Source organism: Pecten maximus, chromosome 10 (genome assembly GCF_902652985.1).
Source record: "Pecten maximus chromosome 10, xPecMax1.1, whole genome shotgun sequence".
NCBI lineage: Eukaryota > Metazoa > Mollusca > Bivalvia > Pectinida > Pectinidae > Pecten > Pecten maximus.
Window position 1 is genome coordinate 24,195,627 of NC_047024.1, and position 27,089 is coordinate 24,222,715.

Sequence of the window (27,089 nt, forward strand, 5' to 3'; positions counted from 1 at the left end):
ATAACGACAAATGTACATCATATAATGACAATTTTACATTATATAACGACAAATGTACATCATATAATGACAATTTTACATTATAAACGACAAATGTATATCATATAATGACAATTTTACATTATATAACGACAAATGTACATCATATAATGACAATTTTACATTATATAACGACAAATGTACATCAAATAATGACAATTTTACATTATATAACGACACATTTACATTATATAAGGACAAATATACACAATATTATGACAAATGCACATCACATAATGACATCAGTCAGGCGTGCATCTACAACTACATGCTTTACTTTTCCTTGATTTTGGGTAGATGAGCGTGCCCCACACGCACACACCTTCCCAACACATCCTTAGGCTGTGCCAGACTGCTTATCAATATAATTTCAAAGGCGTCAACAACGCAAATATTTCGGTGGTTTTTGGGGGGGGAATTGAGGGAGTCATCACGAAAGCACAGGTACCTGTTGAGTAGGACAAGTCATTGAATATGGCGAGTAAGAAGAAGAGAATAAGTCGTTTAATAACAAATCAGATGCTTAATTATCATGATGCATGATCGCTTATTGATTTTTAAGGCCACTACGTAAAAATTCCATGTGATCTCGCAACACATACCGGGTCACAACACTGGAGGGAATACCCATGTACCCGCGTACGTAGCACATATGCAAATTCCACCACTCAAATCATGCATGCGCCGCGTGCTTTTTGTTTACGTTACCTTCGGCAAGCATATTTAGAGTATTTCATAGTTTTGTCAACTAGACAATTTAAATACATGTTTTCATTTTGCTATTTAGGCGTTTAGGCCCGTTTTACTTTTACTTTTATCATGATGAATAATGTATGCCGTATATATTTTTATATCAATATTTTATATAAAAAAAAAGAAAAAAGAGTTGATATAATGAAAACAAAACGACAGGTGTTTAGACAGTAAGCACGTGGAAATTTATCTAGAATCTATGCCTAATGTTTATTTTATTAAATTGCATGATAAATGTCCAACAAGTAACAAAGAAATAGCGTTTTACTAGATATCTTATATTACGATATAGAAATACATACGACATCATTTTAATTGCGAAGACGTTATACATAACATATGACATGTATGGATATCGTTTGATTGATATGTTTAATATCTAATTTAATTTTGAGACATTTTAGTTGGGGTTTTTTTCAGCAAAAATAAATGTGGTGTCTTTTTAAAATGTAGAGTGCATTTGTGAACATCTTAACACTTTCTGAGAAAAAGAAAAAAATACTTAAACATAGGTTAGTGTAGAAATGTAGAGAATGTACGCATAAAATCTGAGAATAATTATTCCACTGTATATCAAACACCAGTTTTGCACCTGTAAAGCAATTGGCTGTTCGTCTTATGTTTTGTCCCAAAGCTTGACAACACACAATGTCAGCCTTTGTTTGAAAGATTCAATAACCAGACACATACAAACTGTTCTTTCAAGTGAGAATACATGTTTAACGAGTCGAAAACGATTAGGTGAGCAGGCAAATACTACTTTTCCCAGATAAAAAGGACACTCAATTTGACATTATGGTGTATCAGCTGGCACCTTATTTATTTTATTTTTTACTTCCGCATAGAATGTTAAAACTTGTAAAAAGTGAACGATGTGTTCTTTCTTCTGTAGATATAACTTTTTCGTAATCAAAAGACAAGTCTTGTTGTCAATATACATTAAGGGCACATGTGACATTTTGATTGATCAGTAAGCTAACGAGTTTACGACGTAACAGGTGCGTTTATATAAGGTAAACTACCGTATTTATCCAGAAATAGACACGTGTTTGTCAACAAGAATAACGGTGGAAGTCTCATTCGCTCGACCTGGATTGTATATATTTTTTTACAATGTACAAGACATTATACGGACCATGCAGGTTTTCTTTCACAGAGAGACCTCCTGTGCTATTTAACACCTACCAGCAAGTGTAATATAACTTGTTTTACAATTGTTGTGAAATGAATTAAGTTGAAATATTCCCAGATACATGTGTATTGCTGGTTAGAAGAAATGCTACCAATTATATGTTATTTCATGATTCTGTAATCAACCTGCTACAATAAGTAACATACCGTTTATTGTCCCTACCCCCGGGCATATTACAGGATGATTACGGTAATTATAACTTTGTTATGCATCATGAAAATTAAAAAGCAATCAGTGAACCTAAATTTAGGAATATCTGGCTAGAATTATGATAACTATATTAACAATACACTTCAGGGTAGAATTTAATAGATGATGCCACTGGTGTATAAAATAACTATAAATTTAATCGTGGACATTACCATATACATTGCATACGTTAATTAACATTTAATATCTCATTATCTGACATTAACCCCGATTGGATATTCTCTGAATAAAATGTATTCAATGCTTTAATATTGTCTTTTATTTGTTAAAGTAACTAACTACTATATGGATTCAAATTTCTCTGTATCATGCAGGCATTAAATAACTCAATTAATAACGCATTTACGTAATCATGTGATACTAAGGTTGAAACACCAGCGATACATCCTGAGACATCAAGGTTGAGACACCAGCGATAACTCATATGATACAAATGTTGATACACCCGTTATAACTCATGTGATTCTAAGTTGAGACACCAGTGATAACTCATATGATACAAATGTTGATACACCCGTTATAACTCATGTGATTCGAAGTTGAGACACCAGTGATAACTCATGTGATAACAGGGTTGAGACACCAGTGATAACACGTGATATCGAAGTTAAGACACCGACGATAACTCATATGATACCAAAACTGAGGCACTAGCAATTACTCATGTGATACCGGTTGAGACACCAGCGCTGACTCATGTGATACCGATTGAGACACCAGCGATGACTCATTTGATAACAAGGTTGAGACACCAGCGAGTAATCATGTGATATTTAGGCTGAGACACCAGCGATACATCCTGAGATATCTAGGCTGAGACACTAGCGATAAATCATGTGATACCAAGGTTAAGACAACATCGATAAATCATGTGATACCAAGGTTGAAACACCAGTATTGATTCATTCTAAAATGTAGAATCATCGATAATTTCCCTAATGAAACAAAGATTGAATCACAAATGATCCACGCCGCATGACGCCCATGGTTATACACCACTCTTATCCCGAAGTTTGCGATTTTTCTTATGGAGTGACATCACACGGAATAATTGTTTCTATTCCATTCTCTTCCTATAGTTTAATATGTATATTGCAATAAATGTGAACCAAATAGATCGCGTCATCACCAAGGCCACTTGAAGTATGCCAAAATTGATGACGTTATCCGATTTTGACACGGTTACACCGCATAAAGTGATGACACAATTCTAAAGCATACCCGAACAGCCATGCAAAAAAAATGCGAATGCAGCAGCGAGATGTGGGAAAACTCGTTCTGACACAAGTCATAGGCTAGCTGTAATATGGCCGTCGTATTTCGTTGAATAACATTACACAGACACTCTCCGCCTGTCTCGTGATTTTATCTTTTATTTCATTCATATATTTGTTATCTCTTTGTTTTGTTACAACAGCAAGTCAATGAAGACGGGTGTCTAGAGGTCCAACAGCCAGGTAACAGCATACGAGCACGTATGTTTACGAGGACTCCAACAGCAGGGTGATATGACGGCGGATGTCTAAGAGACCCCAATAGTCTGGGTCATATGACGACGAATAAGACACCGATAGTCTGGGTCATATGACGACGGATAAGACACCGATAGTCTGGGTCATATGACGACGAATGAGACACCAGTAGTCTGGGTCATATGACGACGAATGGGACACCAGTAGTCTGGGTCATATGACGACGAATGGGACACTAGTATTCTTGGCCATATGACGACGGATGGGACACCAATAGTCTGGGTCATATGACGACGGATGAGACACCGATAGTCTGGGTCATATGACGACGAACGAGACACCAGTAGTCAGGGTCATATGACGACGAATGGGACACCAGTAGTCAGGGTCATATGACGACGAATGGGACACCAGTAGTCAGGGTCATATGACGACGGATGAGACACCAGTAGTCTGGGTCATATGACGACGGATGTCTAAGAGATCCCAATAGTCTGGGTCATATGACGACGAATGTCTAAGAGACCCCAATAGTCTGGGTCATATGACGACGAATGTCTAAGAGACCCCAATAGACATAAATAGAGACGGGATGGGTATCTAAAGGGCACAGGCAGTTAGAGTAATATGAGCACGCGTGGGGGCAGTCAGGGTCATATACCTTTTAATAAAAGTAAGTAAATTGGAAGATTTCAGATAATTATAATTTTATACAGATATACAGAATGGTTAACAATCTTCCATATCTAATATGTTTGTTTTGTATATGTTTTCCCTCTCGTACACATACGTGTAGCTTGGGTGTTAATACATATATTGGAATCATAATGGGTGGCCATGCCAATACCAACAGAAGCAAAATGTGTAGAATAGAAATACTCTGAACACACTAGAATGTATCACATACTCAAGTCCCTGTGCTCGAAAGATGACATCATTGTATTATCTAAAGCTTATGCACTTTATAACTTCTTCTTCATTGTGTCCTTGTAAAATATTTTTTCGTTATATTTCCTAAACCATTGTAACTGCGGGTACAAGTAAGGAGACATGTACTTTTGAGTGATTCCTATCTTACAACAAAATGTATTATTTTATCATTGGTATAATGGTACCACAGGGGCTTAGCAAATTCGTATGACCCAAGTGATTTTTGGTCGGACCCCAGTGTTCTTTCTGAGCCATAAAAATGCGTCCCTGTGACTAGTACATACGAACCGGGCACCTAGACCTCCCCCCTTTTTTGCTGTCCAAACGCTTAAACCAGTTGAACAATTTGTTCGTTTATGAAATAAAGACAGACCTGATGATTTTATATTATTTTCAGACGAGCACTGACAAAGACTTCTAAGTCGTGTATATATTTCTGCAGATTCATCAAGATAATACATTTAAAAACTGACGAACCGGTTTGTCCACATAAGCGAACAGGCCCCCCAGAAATCACGAACCGTTGGACAGATATGCAGTCGTAATGCACGCAAATAACACGCGTTACCCTTTGACCTGGATTTACCTTACGCTAAGCTACATGTATCCAAGGGGTGGTGGAGTTTTTACCTGTTAAAAGAGGATTACTCTACCGTGACGATGTCGGTTCGTTTTGATTAAATTCAAACTATACGGATCTGCTCGGCCAGGGAGATAGGGTAACGGAATCGTGAGATTTTTCTGATTTTTTTCCCACGGATGAAGATTTATGCGTGTATGCGTACAAGTTCCAGTTAGCAATATTACGTTTGATAAATCACACGCTTATTTTTAATTATCATAACATGATTAATATATCAATAAGATACCTAATATATACCTATATGGTTTTTATTTAAGCTCTATACCAGACATTTTACTATCATTCAATTTATAACTACAAATGCGCGTGCATAAAAAGACACAAATAATCTGTTTCGAGAAGTAGCCACAGCAAACGAATAATTTCAAAAGTGGCCATCTTGATATCGAATGGGTTGTTAAGTGGCAACACTACTTACTAGCGAGGTCCTATCTCTATATCATCTTCCACCCAGGAGTTCTGGAGAAGTAGCGATAAAAATTGTTTACAAACAGACAGACAGACAGACAGACAGACAGGCGGACGGACGACACTAACGTGCATAACAAAAAATACATTCAGGGATCAACGCTATGCTATGTATCGCCGGAATGTCCGGTAAACTGAACCGACTAAAGCCCCATTATCCGTTCCAACTAATGCAGTATACACGGATAGTGAAAGACGAATCAATGTCGCACTCGCATGAAAATAAAAACAATAGTTTAGCTAGTCGATCCACTTCAGATTGTAAACGTTATACTATCTGTATGCACGTACAATGCCATGTCTTGTTACTATTTGCAATTTTGATAAAGATAAATAATCAAAAAATAATTAAATAAATAAAGTTAATTAACATACTGCATCTTCAGAAACTATTAATACTATGGTGGCTCGTTGGGACCAAGAATCAAATCTCGCATTCTCGCACTCTCGTCGACCTTAGGTCGAAAACGCGAGAATGCGAAAACGCGACGGCGAGTGAGCGAAAACGCGAGAATGCGAAAACTCGACGGCGAGAATGCGAAAACGCGAGATAATTCTCACACTCTCGCCGTCGCGATTTCGCATTCTCGCGTTTTCGACCTAAGGTGCGAGAATGTGAGTTTTGATACTTGGCCCTAACGAGCCACCATATAATACAAACATTTTAAATTGATACATGAAAACCCCCCCAAAAAACCCAACATTTTTTTAATAAATAAAAAATACTTACGGTATATAATTATTCCCATTGTGACCAGAAAGAACTGATCCATATTATCGTTTGTGTAACTCTGCCAGGCCTTCAACATTTCCACCTCAGCTTTTAATTCCATCATGGACTCATTTGTTGGTGCCATAGTGAATTTCTAGACAAATAATTATACTCCTTGAAATGTGTTTCACACCGGCTCGCTCGCGAGAACTCGGCAGACTGGCGTAAACGGTAGATCCTACTGCTTATGAAACGCGTCACGGTCGGTGATTTTGTCTATGGTCTGAGTCGAAAATCATCAAATGCGTGTGATAGGAGCAGGTAAATGTAATGCCTACCTGTATGTAGGACACACGGATCACTGTAAATCTGAGTTTGACCTGGGTTTCTGTTTTATCTGATACAGCCAGTTATATTAAGTGATAATTGTTAATGATTTCCAGATCATTATGAAAAAGAAACTGATTGATCAGTATGTATACACAGAGACTTGAGATAACAGCTCAGCCACACAGGCCGTTCATGTGTGTGTAATAGGCAGGAGTAGTAATGGACATTTTGTATTACAGGTAACTGAGCTGTGGAAGACTGGTACAGTAAATTGTTGATAGAAATTATATTTTGATTTTGATTAAATATGTTTCACGGAAGGAAAGCAAATACACCTGTATAGTGGTTTTTGTTTTGTTTTTCTTCCTTTTAGTTGATATTCATATTTTGCTTAATACGTACACGAGCGATGAAAATTAGTTAATACACATTTGTATTGTCTTCAATGTAGCGAGATAATGAACCATGACCGCTGTATCCTATCGATCCCGCTGTATCCCACTGTAAACCACTGTATCCCACTGTATCCCACTGTATCTCGCTGTATCTCACTGTAAACCACTGTATCCCACTGTGTCCCACTGTATCTCGCTGTATCTCACTGTAAACCACTTTAACATGCTGTATCCCACTGTTACCCACTGTATCCCACTGTATCCAACTGAATATCGTTGTATTCCGCTGTATCTCACTGTAAACCACTGCATCTCGCTGTATCACACTCTATCCCTCTGTATCCCACTGTATCCCGCCGTATCTCACTGTAACCCACTGTATATCGTTATATCCCACTGAATCTCGCTGTTTCCCGCGGTATCTCGTTGTATCACACTGTATTCCGCCGTATCCCACTGTAACCCACTGTATCCCACTGTATCTCATTGTATCTCGCTGTATCCCACTGTGTCTCGTTGTATCCAACTGTATCTCGCTGGATCTCGCTGTATCCCGCGGTATCTCGCTGTATCCCACTGTTACCCACTGAATCCCACTGTTACCCACTGTATCTCGCTGTATCTCACTGTAAACCACTGTATCCCACTGTATCACACTATTACCCACTGAATCCCACTGTAAACCACTGTATCCCACTGTATCCAACTGTATCTAGTTGTATCCCACTGTATCTCGCTGTATCCGACTGTATCGCACTGTTTCTCACTGTAAACCACTATATCCCACTGTATTCCAATGTATCCCACTGTTCCTCGATGTATCATACTGTATCTCGTTGAATCCCACTGCATCCCACTCTATCCCACTCTATCCCGTTGTATCCCTCTGTATCCCTCTGTGTCCCTCTGTATCCCTCTATATCCCACTGTATTTCGCTGTATCTCACTGTAAACCACTGTATCCCACTGCAACCCACTGTATATCGTTGTATCCCACTGAATCTCGCTGTGTTCCACTGTGTGTCCTTGTATCCCACTGTAACGCACTGTAACCCATTGTATCTCGCTGTATCCCACTGTATCTAGTTGCATCCCACTGTATCTCGTGGTATCCCACTGTATCTAGTTGCATCCCACTGTATCCCACTGTATCTCGTTGTATCCCACTGTATCTAGTTGCATCCCACTCTATCCCACTGTATCTCACTGTATCTAGTTGTATCCCACTGTATCTAGTTGTATCCCACTGTATCTAGTTGCATCCCACTGTATCCCCCTGTATCCCCCCTGTATCCCCCTGTATCCAACTGTATCTCACTGTATCTAGTTGCATCCTACTGTATCCCACTGTATCCCACTGTATCCAACTGTATCCCACTGTATCTCACTGTATCTCGCTGTATCCCACTGTATTTCGTTGTATTCCAATGTATCTCACTGTAAACCATTGTATCCCACTGAATCCCGCTGTATCTCACTGTAAACCATTGTATCTCGCTGTATCCCAATGGTGGTTTTTCTCCCGGTACTCCGGCTTTCCTCCACCTCCAAAACCTGACACGTCCTTAAATGACCCTGGCTGTTAATAGGACGTTAAACAAAAACAAACAAACTAAACCAAGTATCCCAATGTATCTCGCGGTATCCCACTGTATCCCACTGTAACCAACTGTATCCCACTGTATCCAACTGTTACCCACTGTATCTCATTGTATCCCGCCGTACCACACTATATGCTGATGGTATCTATATGTGGGCTAAAGTTGGTCCCCTGCAGAATCGGGGATTTCCCCTGTGTCCTCTACCTGAATTGATCTGCACCCCTATGTCAATAGTTGGGTTCTATATATATCATTTCCTCCCATTGTGATCTGTATTTGTGTTCTGATGGTGTCTCCTTGACAACCGTCATCATATGACCCTGGTTGTTGGTGTCTCGATTCTTGACAACCGTCATTATATGACCCTGGTTGTTGGTGTCTCGATCTTTGACAACCGTCATCATATGACCCTGGTTGTTGGTGTCTCGATCCTTGACAACCGTCATCATATGACCCTGGCTGTTGGTGTCTCGATCCTAGACAACCGTCATCATATGACCCTGGCTGTTGGTGTCTCGATCCTAGACAACCGTCATCATATGACCCTGGTTGTTGATGTCTCAATCCTTGACAACCGTCATCATATGACCCTGGTTGTTGGTGTCTCGATCCTTGACAACCGTCATCATATGACCCTTGTTATTGGTGTCTCGATCCTTGACAACCGTCATCATATGACCCTGGTTGTTGATGTCTCAATCCTTGACAACCGTCATCATATGACCCTGGTTGTTGGTGTCTCGATCCTTGACAACCGTCATCATATGACCCTTGTTATTGGTGTCTCGATCCTTGACAACCGTCATCATATGACCCTGGTTGTTGGTGTCTCGATCCTAGACAACCGTCATCATATGACCCTGGTTATTGGTGTCTCGATCCTTGACAACCGTCATCATATGGCCATAGCTGTTGGTGTCTCATTGGAAACTGTCGGCATGTTACAATGGCTGTTGATGTTTCCTTGACAACCACCCTCATAAGACCCTGGCTGTTGTGAGTGCGTTAAACCACGAATAAAAACATGTTATGAATCTATTAGTGAATGTCGAAAGTGCTCGTACAACAACAGTTGGCATGGGGTTGAAATGGCCACGGAGAAAGTGGTGATGAACGAAGTGTGAACATGCAAAGTACATGGTACGGAATACAAGATACAAAGTAGAGGGTACAGAATACGAGATACAAAGTACAGGGTACGGAATACGAGATACAAAGTACAGGGTACGGAATACGAGATACAAAGTACAGGGTACGGAATACGAGATACAAAGTACAGGGTACGGAATACGAGATACAAAGTACATGGTACGGAATACAAGATACAAAGTAGAGGGTACGGAATACGAGATACAAAGTAGAGGGTACAGAATACGAGATACAAAGTAGAGGGTACAGAATACGAGATACAAAGTAGAGGGTACAGAATACGAGATACAAAGTACAGGGTACGGAATACGAGATACAAAGTAGAGGGTACGGAATACGAGATACAAAGTACAGGGTACAGAATACGAGATACAAAGTACAGGGTACGGAATACGAGATACAAAGTAGAGGGTACGGAATACGAGATACAAAGTACAGGGTACGGAATACGAGATACAAAGTACAGGGTACGGAATACGAGATACAAAGTACAGGGTTTACGATATAGGGTACAGGGAACGGAGTATAGGATACAGGACTTGATATGGGATACTAGTCACATTGGGCAGGTAGTAGCATAAGATTTATCTTTTCTACGAGTTGTTCCCCTTGCACCGATTTTCATTTTACTGTTTTGTCGGATTCTTACCAGAATAAGGAAACAGTCAGCGTCAATAGAACCATTGAGAATGAAAATAGCAGGTAAATACTTCTTCATCAAGTTAGATAAAACATCTTATATAATATATAAAATATACTTTACAAGATACGTCAGATGTTATATGAGATATCTTATATATATAGGAGATAGGATATATCTTCTATACTATATGGATATAAGACATCATGTATATAACATGATATGTCTTATAAAATAAATAAGATATCTTATATAGAAAATTATTTTAGATACAAATGTATCTTCATTAGGTATATAAGATATCTTATATCGTATCCATAATATCTTACAAGTACATCATATATAGAGTTTCTTATCTACATTCAATTTCGTATGTGAAATATCTTAAATAATTACGATATTTCATTTATAGAAGATATTTTATGTAGAAAACTAAATAATATATCTTATATAGTATCTGAAATATATCATACAACAAATAAAGTATCATTCATAAAAACCGATTTATTTTCTAAGCAAGATATCTCATATATTATACAAGAAATTATTTAAGCTGTATACGTTTTCGTATTTCGTATATTAGATATCTTATCTGCTAAATAAAATATCTTGTATCGTTTAATGAAATGCACTTGAATAAAATAATGTTAGGTTGACATGCAATACACCAACTTTAAACTTTATCCTACCACTAGCTGTGTTACTGCTGGAGTACACGACCACTCACATTTTGTGTTAGCATGGTTAAGTGTTCAGGGACTTAACATATGTAGGGCCCCGTATCGAAGATACGGATACTCTATATTAATCACTTTGTATTTCTGTCTATCTGTCTGACTGTCAATAATGACTACTGGCTGTTTGATTTTTATTGTCCGATTCAAATGAAATGCACACTCAGCTAAAAAAAAAGGTCAGGATCAAAGATCAAGGTCAAAGGTCAATGGTCAAATTGTGTATCTTTTTATTGCTAAACATTTTGTTATTAATGCTGAATCAAACGGGGTTTATTGATCAAATATCAAGGTCATCGGATCAATGTTCAAGGTCAAAAGTTAAGGTCAATATTTGCATCTTTTCACGAATAAACATTTCCCGATGACACGATGATGTAACGCTGTTCAGAATTAAACAAGGAGTCTATTGACCAAAGGTCAACGTCATCGGTTCGGAGGTCAAGGTCAGGGCCAAATTTTGATTATAGATATTTTGTTATGATAAGATGAAACACAATTGTCCGGAATTAACAATGCGTCCATTGTCCAAAGGTCAAAGTCATCGGGTAAGAGGTCACAGGTCAGGGTCAAATTTTGTAGTTTTTCACTGATTAACAATTTGTTTTGACACTTTGAAATGATGTTTTAAACAAGGAGTCTACTGACCAAAGGTCAAGGTTATCGGGTCAGAGGTCAAAGGTCAAGGTTACAATCAAAGTTTGTATATTTACACTGATGAACATTTTGTTATGTCACTTTGAAGTACTGTTTGTAAGAATCAAACAAGGAAACACATTTCAAACTCAGAGGTCAAGATCGCTGGGTCAAAGTTGAAGCTCAAATTGTGTAGCTTTTAAGTAATGAACATTCTATTTGAACACTTTGAAGTAATATTTGCTAGAATTAGATAAGGAAAACAACTCACGAAATGTCCAGGTTATCAGCTCAGATGTGAATCTTGCAGGGTAAAAGGTGAAGCTCACATTTTGAAGTTCAACGTGAAATTTTGTAGCTATTCACAGACGATCATTTTATTTGGACACTATTGAGCAATGTTGTTTGGATTTTAACATGCAGCCAACAGACTTAACGTCAAGGTCAGTAGGTCAAATGTCAAGGTCCAATTGTGTTTTGTCTTTCACTGATGAACTTTTTGTGAAGACATTAAAAATTAATTGGAATTTAACAAGATTGATTTAAAGTCCCGGTCACTAGGTCAATGCGTTGACAAATGTTGTATCTTCAGTTTAGCGATGAATGACATTGGATTGTAGTTTATTTGTTGGGGTTATCCTATAGATAGTGACTAACTCACTCGGCAACATAGTTGAGGTCTGTTGCATGCCATCCAGAGCAATTAGGATTAAGTGTCTTTCTGGAGTGTCTGTTTCGAACCACTCACCTGGGATGTTTACCTGCGGATATGTGGCCAGCACTTTCACCAATTGATATGAGCTATCACAATCCCTTACTGGATTAAAGGTCAAGGTCATTTGGGTCCAATGTTCAAAGGCAAAGTGGATCTTTGTCTATGATCCTAGTTTATAATAGTGGAGGTTTAAAAATAAAACAAATCAAAACAAACAAATTAAGATTGCAACATTATTTACGTTTCTGTTAGCCAAGCATATCATGGCGATGGAAGAAAACAAGAGTCACGTCAAACGTCAACTTAAGCCTTATGGACAGATGTATTGTTGATGAGTATAGGGGATAATTGTCAGTTAAGTAAGTAAGTTCGATTTCACAAGAACAACTAAGAATATTTGTGTTGTTAAAAAGGTAATTTATTAAAGACAGGTCAGATATTGAGATACTACAAGCTCATAATTATTCATTATAGTATACTGTCTGACAATACATAAAGCAGTAATACATTGGAGCTCAGATATCGGAGTCGTAGACTCCTGCCTTTCCTATGGGACTCGCTCAGATGTTGAATTCCCACTACATCTCTTAGTACTGAGACAAATTTTGGAAATGGTCTTTTGGACCAACCGGAAAACAACCTACAAACATTACTGAATATGTAACACAAATGTGAAGGTGGATACAAATTATGGCTTAAAAGACACAACATTGCATAAATAGTGTGGCGTTGAGATGCACAGTTCATTGGTCGATTGGAAGAACACCGGGATATGATTGGTCAAGGAAGATTACAGGGTTATAGGTCAAACTGGCTCCATATGCGTACAGCATAGGCGATGGTCGCGTACCAAAACCTCTGCATCTCAATGCTTAATATCGATAATCCATATGTAGATTTGCTTACAAAACACTTTTGTGACACACAGTACATACCAGAATTACAAATGATGTAATATTTAATATAAGTACATGTAAAACGTGGAGCACATAACGGACCTGACACCAAGAAAAATACCTGTTGAAAAAAAAAAAAATGGAATTGTTTCAAACGTTTCCAATCAACGTATATCAATGCATTATGTATTTTTCAATTTCAGATAATGCAGATATAGGGAATAAGGCACCCCTGTCATTACGTATTTGAAGCAACCTTCCGCATAACACACCTCTACTAATTACAGTGAAATTCAATCATTCTAACAAAATGACATTGTATAACATTGTAGTGATTAAATATACATGTAGCGTATTAAACATTTACGAAATGATTTAAGAAAAAATGTCAATTCAAAATTGTTCTCTTTCAAACGATGCTTGATTACTGCATTGCTGCAAATATATTTGAAGATTATTTATCTTAATATATAAAGAACAAAGATGCAGGTAACATTCTGCTCATTCTTTTGTATTCTGACTTGTGGATGACATTCTAGAATTCCGTTCGATCCGTTTCGTATTCGATTTTCTTTAGTACAATCCTCTGAGCGCTGCTGGTGGATTTTATGTCCCCGACGTTGACCGCTACCCTGTAGGCCACGTTTACTTTTTTATGGAATCCTTTTTAGAATACACACTCTCAGTTCACGCTATTTGAAAAAAAAAAATCCAATAAATAATTGATAACAAGAAAAAATTGTTTAAATTATGTACATCCGCTGTAACTTTGCACAATCATTCAGAACGATTATTATTTTCCTGCATGACCTCCTTTCTGAAATTCCATGCTTCGGCCCTTAAACATTACTGGCGAGTTCTAGAAGGACAAATCAGCTGTACGATGCAGTTTTATATTAATCATTCGGACCATGTCTATCAATCCATATGCTTACGGGGCAATTCACTTGTGTTTCTATTTTTCCCCCACAAATTTATCAATTGTTTGTAAGCGATAAATAAGGGCCTTAAAACGAAGTCAAGCCGGGGCGTTGTTGCTGTTAAGTTGCCTCCCCTGTGGTCGCAGTCCTTCTCGATAGTTGTATCGTTGGTAAGCGTAGCTGTGAGATAAAAAAAACCCAGTTCAACAATAAAAGCGTAAAACATTCTATATCAACTATTTAAACTTAGTGTAGACCATATCTCCTGACCGATTACCCAATGATATTTCCCTATGCATTATGTACAGAAGTCAATACTACTTTTTCTTGAATGTCGAACCTATGAATTGCTAAGTCAATCGATCGAGCTGAAGAGAAGTTCTCTGAATTCCGAGTGGTATATTGTGGCTAGTAAATAGATAAATATAGTAAATAACCTACATTTATGCGACAAATTTTACTATTCACTTACATGTACATGTAATATCCATTATATTTCAAAATGTATAAATAAATTGAATTATAGTTGCATAAAATCATCAAAGGAGGAACTTAAAACTTTGAAACTTTTTTGTTTGTTTTGTTTGTTTTGTTTTGTTTTTGTTTTCAAAATTTAATCTTTGCTTTTATGAAATCCTTGTTTTGTAATGAAATATGAACAAATGTCCTTGGCGATGATTACTGTCTCCACATTAAGTAGATTCTTAGATAAACATTACTTGGATACTTAATGGCTTGCAATTGGAAAATGAAATTGACACAAAATTTATATGTGTATTTTTACGTATGGCGCCACTGCCAACTTACCTTTTGTCTCATCCTCCAGATAGCTGTAGCGGTGTACAGGAACGGATTGATGGCGGCATTGATAGGCAGTACGAACACCATCACCCAGGCATACACTTCGTCGGGAATTTTAACTCCATATCTTGACAGCACCCCTAGCAACAACAAAAAAAAACAAAAAACATGAGCACATTTTTTAACAAAGGTTACTTTTCAAAACAATTATTGAAATTATAAATATAAACATTGAACTATCCATTTTCTCCCGCGAAGTTTTTTTGTTAGATATCGAATTATGAAAAAATGTAATTATTTGGCATTTAGACAATTTGACAATTTCCAGTTAACGATGTATATAGAACATATATAGCATGCAAAGAAGTATGTAAAAGAGTTAGAAAACAGTGTCAAGACACTTATATAAATCTGACACCTGGCATAAATATTAATTAAATTGTTAATATATAAGAACTACAATGGAACGTACCCATTACACCAATAGGGAACCAACAGCAGAAGTCGGACAAGACCACAAAGAACAGAGTTATTGCTACAGTCATCTCCCGTTTGCGATTCTGTGTTGAGGCCATTCGGCGACCACTCCTCTTCAAACTTATGAAAATACAAATTTGACCCACGAATATAACTACAAAGAATATACTGTTGAGGCAGACAAACACAGCGAAGGAATATCCAGTTCCTGGATGCTCATCTCCAGTCAGAGGCAGGGCTAGACACACGCCAGACTGGGAGTAGAATTCTCCTTTGAAGTAGGACTGCACAGCGAAAATAGGTATGACTGCTAGTGTGATAGAAACAATCCAAAACGTCATTGAGATGATCAAAGCATGTTTCCATGTCATGCTCAGTCGGGAGAGACGGGACAGAGGGAACATGATGACAATGAGTCGGTCTACGGTTACCATCAGTATAACAAACGTCGACATTTCGCTGGATACACTAGATAGTACACCTGCCGTGGTACATAAAGCACTGTTCCTCCATTTCTGGTCATTCCAAGCGTAAACACCATCGTAATATGCATCAAAAATACCAATTATCAGTAGGTAGACACCCATTAGTAAATCAGAAATAGCCAAATTCAGTGTGAAGAGTGAATAGCTCTTTGTAATGTTTTCTCTGTCGAGGAACAGCCTGTAAATTATGACGAAGATGTTTCCAACCAAAGCACTCATGCCAATTATCCAAAGACAAACCCTTAGTGCAGTCGAACCAACCAAGGCAAAACAAGAAGATATGGCATCACCTTTTGGTTTACATTTCTCAGGCGAGTAAATGCATTCCCATAATGGGAGGTCTGTTTCAAAGCAGCTGTCGTCATTCACAGAAGCTGGTTTGACGCAGCACATGAACGGAGTATCGGTATTGATATTCTCCAGAATGTCCAAGCCCTTAAACATTTTTTCTAGTACTTCCAATTTGTTACCCATGACGTTTAGATAAGATAAACTGCTTGGCAGATTAGGTAAATGTGTCAGGAAGTTATTTGATAAGTCTAGTGTATCAAGGTTTAGCAAAGACGTAGAGGTAGGTTGTGATGAACCATTATTCATAACTAGCTGTCTTTGACCAGTCGGCACAGTAAATACGTTATCATGCAGGACCGCGATTCCATTGTTTTGCAGATGTAGCTCTTTAAGTTTAGACAACCCATTAAATGCATAGCGGTGGATAACAGTGATTTTATTGTGTCCAAGGAAGAGAGAATAAAGATTAACCATATCACTAAATAGATTGTTGTGTAGCATGGTGATGTTATTCTTGGAAATATCAAGATAGCGAAGTGAAGACAGTCCCCTGAAAGCATTGAAGGGTAGATCGGTTATGATATTGTTCCCTAGATCGAGATAGGAAAGTTCAGACAGGTCCCTGAAAACATTGCTGGGTATAGCGGTTATGTTATTGTCGTAAAGATTGAGAGAGAAAACCCCAGTCAGTCCATGAAACACATCGTCGGAGAGAGCCCCTATGTTTTTTTCGCCAAGTTCCAGAGAGCTAGGTGGTTGATAAACAGACGAGCAAGTGTAAACAATTGTGCAAGCGTTCAGCTCTGAAACAAACAAAAAAAAGTCAAATTTATACTATAATGATGTAGTATTTATCGTCATAATTTGCCTTTAAACCTTCATCAACATCATAATATTCAAATGAAATATAAATGTAAACAACTGTACAAGCGTTCAGCTCTGAAATAAACGAAAACATCAAATTGTACACTATAATAATGCGGTATTTATCATCATAATTTGACCTTAACCTTCATCAACATCATACTATTTATATAAAATAGATAAAAGTTGATGTTTCCGTTAAATAGGATACAAGTCCAACAAAATTAGTAACTCTCCATAGTATTGAACTTAAAATCCTATTTTGACCCAAACGTTTTCCTAATTTATTTATATCACAACATACCTTCATGAATACATGTATGAGAAAGGCTATATAAAAGTTTCAGCACTACAGGACTTCAGTTCATTAATTAACGCAGTTGATTAATATAGTTAACGCAGTGTTGAGACTACCGTTTCAATCGGTTGAATGGAATGAATGTCCTATTTAGGAAAAGGTCGGTGTGTGGCGTGCGAGTATCAAGTGACGGAAACTGACGAACGTTACCGATTGGGAAAACGGGCGGGCTGCAAGTGTATCTTTCATTAAGGGAGACCGTATTGACCTGTGAGGCACATGTTCTAGGTCAACATTTTTAACATGATATGCATTATATATCTTTGCCAAATAATAAGGAGGGATTGTTCTAATAAAACATTGGAAGTGGAGAGTGTTTAAGTCATTATAAAATGGAAAGAGATAGTTGTGTTTTGACGTATTGATGAATTGTGTTGTAAACAAAGAAAACTAGAACTCGGCAATTTATTGGAGATTTTGTGTTATTTCTTGACTTGATGTTATTCAGAGGGCGATACATTGAAAAAAAACCCCGAAACAAACAAACAGCTTAAGCCACGATATCTAGAAGGACTGTACAAAAGACATGTAAAGATATTATCAGCTTTGAAAGTAAATTGAGAATTTGCTCAAAATCTCAAATAATTTTTTGATATTACGTTTTAAAAGGACACGTAAATGTGTATATTCCAAACCTTCACTATTCAAATGAATCAAGGCGTGATGTAAAGGTTACGGCAAACCTCTAGGACAGCAGTTAAACAGCAGTGTCTACAATAGGTACCCGCAATCTCAAATGATTGACCACAAGGCAAACAACAACTTTTAATACAAATAAACAAATCGATACAGTAGAGAGGAAGGAAACATAGAAAAAGAGGGAGCAAGATACCGGGAGCTAGGTGCTAAATATAGAAGTGCAGTACAATCGAATGTGGTGTAAGTAATCATTTATTGACTTAAAAGGAGGGATACCAATATGTTTTATTGTTTGTATATAGATACCTTGAGGCTGGGTGGTCATGACATGAAAGTAAGGTCAGGTTAGAGGATTTTGAGTTATGTGGGGGTAAAGTGGTAAAGAGTTCAATTGCTTTGGTGTATGGTAATAAAGTAAAATATTAAAGTACATTTTGTATGTTGTTTTTTGATATTGTATAAAATACACGATAGTCTAGTATTTTTTGTTCCATGGATCTCAATTAATCTTTGTCGGTAATAGAGTAAAGTGTGTAGCTTATGGTATTGTATAAAATATACTACAGTCTAGTCCTGTTTTCATTGGATCTCAATTACACTTTGTCGGTTCCTTTACGTATATTTAAGTGTATATAGACTAATATAGAGGGTAAGTAATACATGCAATTCTACAATGATATGTAATTTAAAGTTCGTAAATATATTCAAGTTACACTCAGAGAACAAGCCGTGTTAGTATTAAGATTGAGCTTACCACAGTTGTATCTTATTCCTTTTTTCGGACATTGAATACAGCATTCGAACCTATCAGCTAAATAAGACGTTCCAGGCGGACATGTGTTGTTTCCAATGTTCTGGCCACTTCCTAAAACAACATACGACTTAATTAACATTGGAAAAATGAATTATTCACTGTATTCGATAAGGCAACCTCTGGCAAAGTATCAGCATAAGTTCTTCAGTGCAACTTATATGAACGTTGACACTAAAGGACTATGACAGTATATGATTGATATGGGTTCAATTGGTTTACATACATATCATTTGCAAAGAGGAAAAGACATATAATTTGCTTACAAAGTATTATATAACACCGGTAAATGTTACCTGCCTCCTATCGACATGACTAGGGAGGATTTCTATTAACCCATTATGTTGGTCTTGTAGGCAACTGGTCCTGAGTTCGATCCCTAACGGGTACATTGAAATAAATAAAATGCAATGTATATCAATACCTCTATTACATTTTTGCCCATGTACGGACCACAGGAAAATATTCAGCCTAGCTCCAAAAGTACCGGTAAACTTAATGACGAGTTTTTTTCCTGGAGGTGGAGTATGTAACCCTGGATAATATCTCTTTAGTCCAACCAGTCGAGTGACAGTCTTGAAAGCCAGCGGTCCCGGGTTCGATATCTAATGGAGTAATTAGGTTTTATCCGGGCAACCCTTGCGCGTTTCCATCCTTTTTTTTTCTACGGTACAAAAATTTTCCAGCTGGAATATCCTAGATGTGTGTATACACTTATGGCTAAGCAGTATATATATACACACTTCTGTATTTGATAGGAGTTGCCAGGGTTGGGGAGACCTGGGTTCATCTCCCCGAACAATAGTGTTGTCCTCACGCAGGAGGGCTCTCGCGTTTCCATCCTTGCCATTTAGGATGGTTGATATTAATTGTTATAGCCTGTTTCGTATTTGTTGTAAAATATGCATAACATTGTAATATATAAATAAAATAATAGGGTTATATCACACTAATCTCCTTGTTGTGTGTGGTATTTTGTGATTGTGGACTTTAATATCGGATAAAGTCTGAATTATTTATTGTTAAATGCTTAATGCCGTTTTGATGACATTCATATTAAAACGTAACGGCGATCAAGTTGAACAATTGTCATGGCAATAGTGTTTGACAAACGTATATACCAAGCTATAAAATTCAGTGGAGTATGATGGCGAATCTCTTGGTATTCAAATATTGGTAAAATGAGAATTTCAGCACAATGTGGAAATACGCTAAAATAAGAAAATATACGTTGTTAATTGATGATCAATATCAATCTATTTCTACGTCAGAATTTTGTGACGTCAGAAAGTGTCTATTGGCGACCGCCCCGTTTAGATATTTCACACTACTAGCGTCTCGATTTGGATATTTGACAACGAGGGTAGCTAGATCCTCGATTTGGATAATTGACAACGAGGGTAGCTAGATCCTCGATTTGGATATTTGACAACGGGGGTAGCTTGCGCCTCGATTAGGATATTTAACAGCGAGGGTAACTAGATCCTCGATTTGGATATTTGACAGCGAGGGTAGCTAGCGCCTCGATTGGGATTTCCAATAGTTTTGACAGCGAGGATAGCTAGCGCCTCGATTAGGATATTTAACAGCGTCTCTGCCATCTGATTTACATTTTATAGATCAAGAGTAAAAATCACGGGATTAGTCATTGACCTCTTTTTTGCTATCAGGGAGAAAATATTTATGATGGCTATCCCCTAACGTTAGTGGCTTATTGCACAATAGTACAAATTACACAACTGATTATAATCTTTAAATGTTAAGGATATGTTCAAAGCCAGAAGTGGAGTCAGGAAAATCAAAATGAGCCAAGACATATGTTAGCTGTGTTAAACCCATAACTTACCAAATCATGTTCTTTTGATATTTGTTTTAAAGAAGATGCATCCTTTTTCGCCAGTATAATATAGTATGGTCGATATCAAATACTGATAAGATTGCCCAGGAATGCTGCGGAAATTGAGACAACACTTGGCCAGCATTTGAATAAGAAAATACTTAAGAATTCGGTTCATATGAGTTTTGTATGCCGATCACAGATTGTATTGTGAAGATACGTTTTTATGATTAATTCACAATAATCATGAAGTATGTTCGCCAATCAATCTAGTCCTTACACCAAAACATCATTATTTCCATTTGTATTTTGTGAAAAATAAGAAATGGCAAAAGACTTACTTTTGGGACATCCCTGTGGTACTTGTCTCTTCACACGTGTTTCTTTCCTTTCCACTTCGACATCGAAATCAATTGAACTGGTGTATTCGTTAGAGTCTCTCTCTTCATACGTTTTCTTTAAGAAGAACTCAAACTCCGTATTTTTCACAGTTTGGCAAGAATTTATCATCAAGGAATAAACAATAATAAAGAAACCACACCTGGACATAAGATCCAACATATCTGTATTGGCACCAGTAAATATAAAATGCTTGGAGGATTACACCACAAATGGCTGCAGATTCCTGAGCAGTATCGAAAAATAAAGAAACGAAGATGAGACTAAAGCTATATTGAAGAACAACAACTTTCGTGTCGAATGAAGCGATATCACTTAACAACCAGCTTTAAAACTTGACTGATATAATAAAACAACTTTTAAAGAGAATGAAGCGATTTCACGTGATAGCCGTCTTTAAAGCTCGACTTATACCACAAAACAAACTTTAAAAGAGAATGAACTTCACAACTGCTGTGAAGGTTCAAACCAAAATCACAAAACAACTTTCGTTGAAAATGAAGCGATATTTCTGACTGTCATGAAGCGATGTCACAGAGAAATTGTCCGCACGACTTGAGCAATGTCACGGAGCAACTGATCTGAACACTAGAACAATATCAATGAACAAATGCCCCGGCAACTAAAGCGATGCAACAGAACAACTGTCCTGGAGACTGGACCAATATCACAATACAACTATAGTGGAGAATGAGGCAATATAACTGATTAACTTCATGACGCAATGTCACAGAACACCTGTCCGGCCGACTAGGGACTACTTTGGAACTAAACATTATTCTCAGTTTTGTTATGCAGAATTCGTCTTTGAAATCGGCATTACTGTATCATTTGTAAAATGAATTCAATAAGTGTATTTGATAAATTGGTTGACCCTTGTGCCATATGAATTATTTTTAATCGGTAAAAGCTTATGTCAAATTGATAAACTAGATATGTTGGTGTGTACGTGATCAGTTTCAGACAGAATATGATCATGTTCTGGTCTTCGTGTCCTTTCGCTGAGTAGAAAAAAGAGTACTATGGTATGACGAAGCATTACCAATGGACCATAGACATTTAAATTCGATCGCAACAATGTGAAACGTCCTGTTTATATAATCCGATAGCCTTGCAGATAATAAACTAGACCTTAAGGTATATGTTGGACAACACAATGCGTTTCAATAGCCAAGGGTTTGGGGGTATTCAAAACATAAAAAAAAAAAAGAAAAAATGATTTAAAGAATTATTGAATGGGATAACATGAATTGCTACAATGGTTGCATAGGAAGAGACAGGAACAGACGATATTCCCCTTTTCTGCAAGAGCCCGACTTAAGATTTAAGTGAGGGTAAGGGTTGCCTTCTCTGACACACAGGACTAAAGCAACTTTTATCCTTGAGTGTCCGCCTAACAGAAGATATTAGTGAAACCAACCCATTTCCTTCATGGGATAGGAGACGCACGTTAATCGCCCCTTACAACACACATCAGGGGTATTTCGTATAGAGTACTCCATATATTCATAAATTCCTCTACGCTCTTCAAATCTTTCAAATGAATAGTTATCATTGTTAGGATCTTTCTTAACTTGTAAGACGGTTCCACAATGAGTTCAATTATCATATGTTAAAATTGGTAAACATATATTGTAGGCAGCAATGCATATCGCACTGTTTTATTCCTTTACGTACAACTTATTCTTACAAATATTTCTGAAGATGAAGAAAAGGAAATCCCTATCCTACCATATAAAGAACAAAATCTTCTTTGCAAGGAATAAGCATTAATCACAGGTGTGTTCCAAAGGAACTTCTAAAATCCAAAAGCGGCAGGATTTCCAGAAACTGATAAATTTGATCCACTATTTCCGGTGAAAACTGCAGAAACGATAGAATCACTACAAGCTTAGTAATTTGCCATCTCACTAAAAACAAGCATTTTACCAGATGATTGGAAAACTGATAACTACGATTTCTAAAATAGGGAACAAATGGAACCAAAACAATTACAGATATATACTTGTAAAATTTCGTCATATGGCCTTAGCAACAACTTCATTGATAAGACGGTCAGGTTCCAAAGGCGCTTGAATAGAAAATGTTAAACATGTTTTTTTTTTCAGATATGGCAGTGGAAGTCGATTATATAAACGCGTGACCTTTCAACTCCGTATGTAAATGAGGGATCTGGACAGGCTGAGGGAGCATTTTAAAAAATGGTGTCCAGAAGGAGGAATTTGGCGATGTTTTCAAGGACTTTTGTGTTTTTGATGTAAAAATTCGTATTGAGAGCCAGGTTCATCTTAAACATAAACATTCTGACTTCAGCGAATTGTTCTCGGTGGTTCTCCAAGGATCTGTACTAGGACCAACTTTGATGTATACAGAGTCGTGCCGATGTAAATACACTCCAACATGCTCTGGACCAGCTATCAACTAGCAGAGTGCAAAATGGTCATTGACATGTTATCCCAACAAATGTAAATCGATGCATATTCGCAGGTAAATAGGCAAAAGGAAAGAGCATCCAAAACATATTAAAGGAAGGGTACCCATAGATATTAAAGATTATCACTTGTGTGACTTTGAATACTTGAGTAATGATAGCTATACTATAGCTTAAACTCGTGTTAAGGTTTGGTTGGACGGTTTATTTTGTTTAACGTCCTATTAACAGCTAAGGTCATTTAAGGACGGCCTCCCGTGCGTGCGACATGCATGCGTGTAGTGAATGCGTCTGTGTGTTTTGGGAGGCTGCGGTATGTTCGTGTTCAGTCTCCTTGTGATAGGCCGGAACTTTTGCCGATTTATAGTGCTACATCACTGAAGCATACTGCCGAAGACACCAAGCAGCACACCTCAACCGGTCACATTATACTGACAACGGGCGAACCAGTCGTCCCACTCATTGTATGCTGAGCGCGAAGCAGGAGCAGCAACTACCATTTTTAAAGACTCTGGTATGCCAGGGGACAGAACCCAGAGCTTTCCTCACAGGGGCGAACGCTCAACTAAAGCCCAAAAGTGAGGCATTGTCAAGGGAGACATTAGGAAGAAGAAAGTTGTTAAGAAAGAAGAGAAAAGATAAGATCCCAAATTTAGTCGCCTCTTACGATCATGCCATGTGGGCAGCAGGTACAATTCTTACGCCCTACCTGCAGGGCAGGTCGTGTTAAGAGATACTACACAGACATATGGAAATGGCCATTTAAGGCCATAGGGGTATACTTATATACACTGCATTTAGTAATGTTATTGAAGTTTTCAAAATTAATATTAAAGTATTATCATCAAGTATGGCGCTAAATCTATTGTTAAAATATCACACCTGCCCTGGACATCTTATATTTTAAACCCTTTTGCAATATTGGGCGTTTCCAAATCTTTCCGAACATGTTGAGCATTTACCTGAACATCAGACAGTTCCCACACTTCCAGAACATGTGACAGTGAGCTGTCCAAAAGTTTTGAACTTCGACTTCTAATGATTGACCAATTAGCGGTATTGTACTTGCTACTTTCCTTAGTACTTGATTTGAATCTTAAAAAGTGTAACTTATGCAAAAACACGAGACGATGCTTATATTACCAAAGTCAAATGAATTATAACCAGAAAAGGACAAATACATTTACTAGATATATCGATTGTGTTGGATCTGTTTCAGACGTATATCACAATCTCCAGTTTTGGGTTTCCTGACATTTCAGCAGTTAGAAAATACGAACTCGTTGATAACATTTTAATTTGGCCGCAAAAAATACGCAAAGCCATTAGTTAATGAATGTTAAATGTGTCCCGTGTCTCAAGTTATCGGCCACTATATCCAACAATAAATCGCTGACAAGGAAAATGTTACGAATTCAAAAGCTATTATTCTTCACAACTGAATTGAATATGATGATAGCATGTTGAAATTCTGAAACCAAAAGGAATATTTGATATTTTGCGATCACTTCACCAATAATAGTAAAGCGCAGAATCAGACAATACAACAAGGCACGAGTAACATATGATGGGTTGGGTGCAAATGAAGTTTAAATTATCATTAATTGGTATATGTTCAAACAATTAATAAATACATGTAATTGAGAAGTGCTGGATACGGATGAACAGAAATCATTTAATTCATTCACCAGTCAAACTGTCTTCTTCGGACTCTCGTTAAAATGTTCAAAGCTAAGGTGATCTTATTCAAAGTACGTTTGACAAGAACTATCAGCGTTGACCTGTAGGGCTACTTTTTAGTCAGTATTAGTCAAATGGTTAAACAATATGAGTATAAACACTACAAAAGCCATTGGCATCTTCTAGAACATGGTGATATCAACTTGTTACTGTGGAAATATCAGTATAGACTCTACAGAATTCAATGACAGTTTTTTCTTCAATGAAAAAGGCTATCATCTGTTTCTTTGTTTCGTTCTTTGCTTCGACTTACAATTATATAAACCGATACCTGAAAACCTTTATATTTAATCGAATATTTCATGACTCAATAAAGAACACTCCTTAATCTGTGTGGACCCGAGCTACAGCTGAGCCGTAATAGTGTTAAATCAATATCACAGTTTGCATGAAATTGATGTTGGTGTTTGTTGTCGGCTTGCAATTAATTTTTTTAATTTGCTGTACTTCTATGTTGATTTATAAACATTTACGTTCTGTGTGACAGTCTCCTATTACTCCTATTAAACCAGATGGTATTGATCACCGTATAAATGCAGCCCAGATCGCATGACGTCACTTCCGTCAGCGTAAAAAAAATGCGTTGCGGGCCTAGCAAGGATTTCGACTTAGAACAATCGCGTAAATATGACGTCATTTTGGTGCTTTTTTTTATCATAGTCACGCCGAGGCTTTGTATTACACTTAAAAGCATTGCACTGTTACCAAATGGTAGTGTACAGTCGATATGAATACACTTTGGGTGACAGATAAATGGAATGTCGCCCTAACGGTGCTATATGCTTATATATACATTCGTTAAGATTTTTTTTATTTACTGTAGATTATGACGCGTTTAAATTTGCCGCTTACCCTATCACTGACGTCATCTAGTTCAGATATCGGAACAGCCGAAATTTCCAGAAAGAAAAATATAGTCCTTCGTGTCGTTATTAACAGCAAACACATACAATGGTTTTGCACAAATTTCGCTTTAGTTTCTATTTCATATACGTTTGTAGATATCGTCAAATTATTCACAATTGCATAATTTCCGATTGTTTAAAATCCAAGCCGTTTTTCGGCGCCATGCTATATGGTTAACATTTAGAAGTGATGCGGTTTTGAACTGGTATTGCACAGGACAGACTCGATTCCTCGGAAATACTTAAGTTTCTATCGACTGGATTTACGTTATTTTCAGAAGAATATCAGTTCTTATATTCTAAATGAAAGTCGTCTTGACAGTAGGTGAAAAAGATTCCAAGGATATTTCGTTCGAAACAGATTTAAGTCTAACCAGTCACATCTTAGGCCTAGCAGACGATTTTCAACTTCACAGGGGCTCGATTTTGTAATGTAGGCATTTGACTTCAGTGAATAACCACAAAACTAAAATCCTATATTCATACACAATCGGAAACCATGTCGATACCCCCGATTTTTCACAAGATTTTTATTATTTTTATTTATTTTTTTATTTATTTTTTTATTTATTTAAAAAAAAAATAATACTGGACTTTTAATGTTGCCGTATCTTAC

The 27,089-nt window shown here is 37.2% G+C and overlaps 2 protein-coding genes across 3 annotated transcripts in view; both read right to left on the minus strand.

Moving 5' to 3' along the window:
* Positions 1-6,854, minus strand: part of LOC117336281 (putative ammonium transporter 1) — a 33,464-nt gene extending 26,610 nt beyond the window's left edge. Inside the window, exon 1 of one of the 2 annotated variants that reach the window (XM_033896762.1) lies at positions 6,438-6,854. In XM_033896762.1, coding sequence (XP_033752653.1) covers positions 6,438-6,564 — 127 coding nt within the window. In that variant the 5' untranslated portion in view covers positions 6,565-6,854. The remainder of the gene's footprint in view (positions 1-6,437) is intronic. The other variant, XM_033896763.1, reaches the window with a different exon arrangement.
* A 6,173-nt stretch (positions 6,855-13,027) lies between these two features.
* LOC117336282 (G-protein coupled receptor GRL101-like) lies at positions 13,028-17,265 on the minus strand. Its single transcript, XM_033896764.1, has 3 exons — positions 15,709-17,265; positions 15,243-15,376; positions 13,028-14,615 (listed from the first exon to the last, which is right to left on the minus strand). The coding sequence occupies exons 1-3, from the start codon at positions 16,988-16,990 to the stop codon at positions 14,556-14,558; spliced, it is 1,476 nt and encodes a 491-aa protein (XP_033752655.1). The 5' UTR covers positions 16,991-17,265; the 3' UTR covers positions 13,028-14,555.
* Positions 17,266-27,089: the final 9,824 nt, after the last annotated feature.